Raw genomic sequence first — 6,643 nt, 5'->3', positions numbered from 1 at the left:
TATTTTAAAAAATATCCAGTGATAAGAAAATCACAGAAAAAAGTTTCCATGACATTGTCAAAAATGTTTGAAATGTTTGAGTTCAAAATCCACTATTTCCTGCAATGATTTTTTAAATATCTGTTCTGGTTTGCAAAAAAGATTTTCTTTTACTTTTCTTTCTATGCTTACATAGTACCAGTTAAGGTAAGACCAACTGTTTTGTGAACTTTTAGGACTGCTATTTTCTGGATTTCAATTGCTTATATTCTTACTTATACTAAAACTTTAATATTTTACATAAAACATTGATTCACTGCATTTATGAAAAAAATTATAGAACCTATTCATGATGTGGCATTTCCAGTTTAAAAAAAAAACCCTGAAAACCTAATCAGTAGAAGGTCATTTTATGCCTTTTGTTCCTTTAAGCTATGATAAATAATTACCAACCTATTAATTACAAAATTTCCTAATTATTCTTAGAGAAACCAGAGAATTTTTACAAATTTAAACTCATATTTGTTATAGTAATGTGAAGTCATTCATTAAGAAAAGCCTCTGGTTTTCCAGTGTGATAACACATGGCTTTTTTTTCTGTGATGCATAATTAATAGAAACTAATGATGACTATGTAGATCTTCCAGAGTTTAAAGGCAAATCTATATTGGCCTACAGGTAACATGCAAATTCATCCAACAAGCAACACAAAAATGTATTGTAGTAGTCATTCATTTTTATCAACATTCAAGAAGATCTAGACAGCAGCACAACTCTCCTATGTCAGAAACACATTATAACATGGTCACCACTGAAGCCAGATCATACTTGGTAAAATACCCTCTGCATCAGCTCAAACTTCCAGCACAATACATGAACAATAAGTGATTAATACCATGGTACAAAGGTAAATGCAGACAAGAGTTTGGTGTGCTAGCATACAAAGTTTTAGAAACAGTGATGAACGAAACCAAACATCTTGCCTTGGTCACTCTCCTGGAATTCCCATAATTTCAGTGAAACATTCAATTTGGGGAAAACAGTATCCAATGATCTTTGTATGGAAATTTCTCCCTGGGAGGGAAATTTGGCCACAAGGGGATACAGTACCCCCTTAAGAGTACACACGCCAAGGGAACATCCTGGTGTGGGGGAAAAAAAAAGTTTTGCTAATAGAAGCCCTGAAAAAAAAAACACAACTAAATTTTCCCACCATATTTAGCTTTATCCCAAGGAATAATTTGATGGTATACTGTGGCTCAACTTTTATTTCATTAATTTTGGTTGGATAAAATGAAATGGGCACACCACCACCATCATCCTTAATTCTTCTTCCATCACATAAGACACTTGTTAGGATAAGAAAGATATTCTACTAAAGCTGACGGTGATTGAGAGTCATTCAGTATTCAAAGTTCCTAAAGAATCGTTGGTTCTCTGAAAGGGATAAAAAAGTAGGAAAGGCTTTGTTCAAACTCCTGCTAGTAAACAAGTATTACTTCAACTGATACAATGGCTACGTGACATCAAAGTACTATAAATTATCAAAACTATTGTACAGAAAAATTACAAATTCATTGCAAAATACATTACACTGCTACCATTAAGAAAAAAGTGCTTTTTTGTTTTCCTTTCTTTCTTTTTTTTTGCCAGAAAAGTATTCTTTCAATATAGAAAATCCTATGCGGTACCCTGCATGTGGCTAGGATATATATCATAACGGAGTTTGTACTGAGTCCTTCTGATTTGCTGGATGAAGGGTTGCAAAATATAGTAATGACTTCTTAAAGCCATGCTCCAAATGACCATGCCAGCTGTCAGTGGAGAGATGCCTATTTAAGACAGACGAAGATGCCCTGGTCTGTGGAACCCTGCCGGTCATCGCACTGTTCCACCAGTCAGCTGGTCTCCAATGGACAGGCCTTTTGTATGTTCTGTGGTTTTCCTTATGTTCTCCTGAATTAGTCTTATGTTCTCACCTAGCTTTGCCATTTATACGAATCCTTGGCTCAGTGATGCCTGTATTGTCTCATCAGGGGAACAATGCAAGATGGTGGACCTGCCAATTTTAAGAATGGATGTCCGAGGAGTTCTTGGGCTGTGGCTCTCTGAGAGGGCTCCCTCACCAACATCAGGTCTAGGAATCCTCGGAGCACTGAAGAAACCTGAGAAAACACACAGACACTGTCGAAAACACACACAGGAACCTTACCCAGTCCCCTGCCACGGTTCCCAGTTAATCCTCGCAACAACTTTCAGATTCTAGAAAATCACCTGAAGGAAAAATATGTTACAGAAGCAAAAGTAAATATTGTCTTTATTAACACATGGTGTTTTCCTCACTGTAGCCCAAGTTGGAAATAATTGGAGGAATTGAAAATGTATTTACCAGGTACAATAACGTTGGTAAGAGTAAGCACAAGAACAACTATGATGAGGTGATAATACATAGAGGGTCTTGGACACATGTAACATATATATGTATATGTCACATATACATATATACATATATACGTATATGAAAGATATCTAGGCTGTCTGATTCACCTTTCTTTTTTTTTTTTTTTTTTTTTTGGCCAGTCCTGGGCCTTGGACTCAGGGCCTGAGCACTGTCCCTGGCTTCTTCCCGCTCAAGGCTAGCACTCTGCCACTTGAGCCACAGCGCCGCTTCTGGCCGTTTTCTGTATATGTGGTGCTGGGGAATCGAACCTAGGGCCTCGTGTATCCGAGGCAGGCACTGATTCACCTTTCTTGAAGAGAAATAAACTTCTGTAAAGACATATGACTGAGGTTCTATTTTTACCTTTAATTTTGTATAATTTACTTTTGTTGGAAATACACCTTATGTATATTTACATGCATACATATTGAGTGAATACCTCACAGGTTCTACATATATTTATGTCTATTTAGTCTCCACTTATATCAAGATCTAGAATATTGTTACCACTCCTGAAGGCTGTCTCAGACTCCCTCCTTGACAATAAGTCAAAAAGTCATAACTCTCCTGAATTCTAATAGCATACTTAACATTTGTGTTTTACTGAAGTCAAGTCATATGCTGTGAACTCTGGCTTTTTTCATTCAACATTCCATCTGTGAGATACATTCCTGACAAATTTGACAAAGATTCACCCATTTCATTGTCATACAGTGTTCACTGTCCAATGATATTATACATTGTTTATCCATTTGGGAAATAGCGTTGAATAGTTTCCTGCTTTGACTATTAGGATTGAAGGTGCCTTTGTACATGGCTTGAAGAACATTAGCAGCATAAGTGTGGTACTATTTTCCTACACTCCATCTTTAGCCAGTTTTTTATTATTTAAACTTTGTTCAATCTAGTGAAAGTTTCAAGTTCTTATTACATTCAGCTGGATTTTGTTATTGCTGCTGCAGGTTCATACAACTTGTATGAATGATTCGACTGAGGCTCTTCACTAATGTTTGAGTGAAAGGAAAGAAGGGACTCTTAACTACTACATACAAACATTTTCTTGCAAAATGCAGTGTCACATTCTCTGTCACTGTCATGAAGCAGATGGCAGTAAGTGTGGGCTGGCCAGGGTTTGTGGGTGTCCTGTGGACATGACCCTTCTCAGCAATCCTGCAGAGAGCTGACAGTCCCAGCAATGGAGATTCTTGGACCTGTCTTTGTTTCCTGAGCTTCATTCTGCTTGACAAGTGTTAGAAAACAGGAAAGATCTCACTTGGCCCCTAATGGATATTATGCTAACTAACATGCTTGTTATTGCCTTGCACAATCTAGTCCTTGCTAACTTGTCGGACAATCCTATCCCTGTCTGATCCCTCACCTTTCTGAATTCATCTAAACCTTCTTTCTTGGTTTAAGTCCTTGGAATTGCTTGCCTTTCAACCTAGGATACTTTTCTCCCAACTAATTGTATGACTAGTGTCTTCTTTACATTTGGATCTTAGCTCAGATGGGTGTCCTTTGTTCTTCAATCTAAACCAGTGCCTTGTGTCCCCTTCTGCACACATCATCTCATTACAGTGCTGTTTTCTTCACAGCATGTACCATTCACTGCTACTATTTTGTTCAGCCATCTTCTGGGCTTTATTATCTGCTTCTCTAACTATAATTCAAGCTCCACAAGTGTCAGGAAACCTGAGATCTTATTCTGCAATATTCCCAGTAATTAAAAATCCCTGCAGGTAACAAGTGTGTAGTGAAGGAGTGTTGAGTGGAGCCCTTGGCTCATATCTAAGCAGCCCTTTGTGAGATGAGATCACGCTGATTTTGATAAAAAGAAAGCTTTGGGTTTTGAGAGGCCGGGTTACTTGTCTACTAATAAACAGATGAGTGAGTTGAATCCAGGTGGCTAACTCTGAAGTCCATGCATGAAAAGTCAAGAACTTTCTCCCCACTAGATGTCATAGAGCAGTCTACAAAACAACAGAAAAGCCAGGAAATCCAGTAACTATGCCAGACCTCATAACACATGATATTTCTCACCTTGTGTAGGTCCTTCACTCTTGGAGGTAAACTGTCCCGGATCCTCCTCATTGCTTGGAGAGGAGGCTCATTGAAGTAGGGGGGCTCTCCATCGATCATTTCTATCACCATGATGCCAAGGGACCAGATGTCTACCTGTTAAGTACAATCCACTGGTTGTGTCAGGCAAATGGAAAACTCTGGAATGTTGGATGCATCTATGGAACCCAACAGAGCCAACTAATTCCTAAACCAATATGGCATTTGTAACTTCTCAGAATTTACAATACAGAATCTTACAGGTTGTTTTCCAAAAATTTGCTAATATTCATTTTGCCTTTTTAAAACAACCTCAAAGAAAGGTCTACCATCTAGGAACAAATGAATATTTTAATGTTTAGAACTTTAATTTTCACCTGGTTCACTATTGCACTTAACTGTTAAATCAGGGAAGATTAAAAAAATTAACCATTGTGTTAGGAAACTACAGAAGAAATTTTATTTAAGTCATAAGAAAAGTTTTTGGTATCTTCAGAACAAACTTCAAGAAGCTACACAGTATGATACAGAATAAAGTCTGATTCTTTTACCAATTTAATTTTAAAAAACAGATTTCTCTGATTATGTTGAGGTTTTCCCTTGATATTTTATCATGTTGAAGCAGAATGCACATTAGAACCCTGCTTTGTGAACCACTTTTAGAGGCTGGAGAAAAGAGAAAAGAAAAGGAGATGATAAGCGCTTCTGTCTGTGTAAAGAATAGGAAGGCAGGACAATGGGAGGCTATAGTAAAGCTATAAATTCCCAGTTCTAGTCATTTCCCATTACAGCCTAATTACACCTCCTCTCTGTCCTCTGCATTACCATGGTACTCCTCTCACTGACCTGCACAGAAGATTTTTATCTCCTGGAACCCCACTGAGGAAAACAAGTCGAATGCAATGCTCATTTGAGGTCAAGCACAAAAGGGAAGGACAGCAGAGCCTCTCTTAACTTAGGCAGATATCTTTTGCTTATCTTTCCATGCCTCTTTCCTTAGAATCACACATGCACCACAATGTGTAGACCTTTCTAAGCTTAGCTAACATGAACTCCTTGGCTTTCCTGTGTTATGTAGCCTGAGAGTCTTAGAGCTTCTCTATTCTCTTCCCTAAAAGGCTTTTGCTCCATTCCTTCTGGCTCATTCTTTTCACATATACAAGCCCTATCTTTTAATAGGTTACCATCTCCTTTTCAGGGGACTAGAAATTGAACGTTATTTGGAGTATGTTAAAATAATCACCTAAGTTAAATAGTCACATAAGTTAATTTTTCCCCCTATGTGAAGATATTGTTTATTCAAGCATTACTTCTAATGATGCTATTATTTTCTGGTTCTCTTTCTTTATTCTAGAACATCATAACTGCTCACCAGTGCACTGCAAAGCTATATTCAGGTCATACTGCTTGGCTTTATGGAGCCTGTCATTGAAAGCTTGACCACTGTTTTAGTGGCTGCTCCTGTACCCTGCCCCAGTAGTCACTGTAGGTTTGCAATAAACACTCCTAGATCAATCCTTTGGTGCTAGCCTAGGTGATGGTTGATGTCCTTTCTGTCACAGCCAAGTCAGTAAATGAGGGTCAAATGTGGAGTGAGAATTCATTGCTATGATCTCTTAAGGTCACCAATTGTTTTAAGGCCATTAGGTCCTTGGCCTTTCCCAGGGCCTGCCACTCTCAGACAATGCTCCATCCTTACCTCTGTTCCATAAGGTAGCCTGGAGATCACCTCCGGTGCCATCCAGTATGGAGTGCCCACCAGGGATTTCCTCTTTGGCACCTCTTTGGAAACTTGAGCACAGAAACCAAAGTCAGACAGCTTTATCTGAAAAGGAAAGGCAAATGACCAATGAACAGTTTGCAAACATCAGCTGCTGGACACAGACATACAACTGTAGGGCTCACAATGTGGACCTAGAGAATTTCAAATTCAAATTCATTAACAGGTCTCAGAAATATTAGGGATGAGGTTCCTACATCCTCTAAGGACCCTGAGATCCTGTCTATTCAGATCTGTAGAGTATGAAAATCCCTCACAGGTACCCTCACGTTGGTTTGCAAATCTCTTGCAGTTTTCATTATGCATAAAAAAATATGTGCCGACAACAGAAAAAAACCTCTCAAATTCAATATATCTCAAATAATATATTTAATTAAATTGCAAAC

At 38.2% G+C, this 6,643-nt stretch overlaps 1 protein-coding gene across 1 annotated transcript in view; it reads right to left on the bottom strand.

The window, feature by feature from the left end:
* Nucleotides 1-699: 699 nt before the first annotated feature.
* Nucleotides 700-6,643, bottom strand: part of Pak5 (p21 (RAC1) activated kinase 5) — a 64,211-nt gene continuing 58,267 nt past the window's right edge. Inside the window, exons 6-8 of the mRNA XM_048347419.1 lie at nucleotides 6,177-6,302; nucleotides 4,460-4,594; nucleotides 700-2,144 (exon numbers count right to left, since the gene is read on the bottom strand). Coding sequence (XP_048203376.1) covers nucleotides 1,989-2,144; nucleotides 4,460-4,594; nucleotides 6,177-6,302 — 417 coding nt within the window. The 3' untranslated portion in view covers nucleotides 700-1,988. The remainder of the gene's footprint in view (nucleotides 2,145-4,459; nucleotides 4,595-6,176; nucleotides 6,303-6,643) is intronic.

The sequence above is a fragment of the Perognathus longimembris genome, chromosome 6, assembly GCF_023159225.1.
Source record: "Perognathus longimembris pacificus isolate PPM17 chromosome 6, ASM2315922v1, whole genome shotgun sequence".
In the NCBI taxonomy this organism is placed as follows: Eukaryota; Metazoa; Chordata; class Mammalia; order Rodentia; family Heteromyidae; genus Perognathus; species Perognathus longimembris.
Note: the sequence above shows the minus strand (reverse complement) of the source record. Positions and strands in the feature narration are given on the sequence as shown.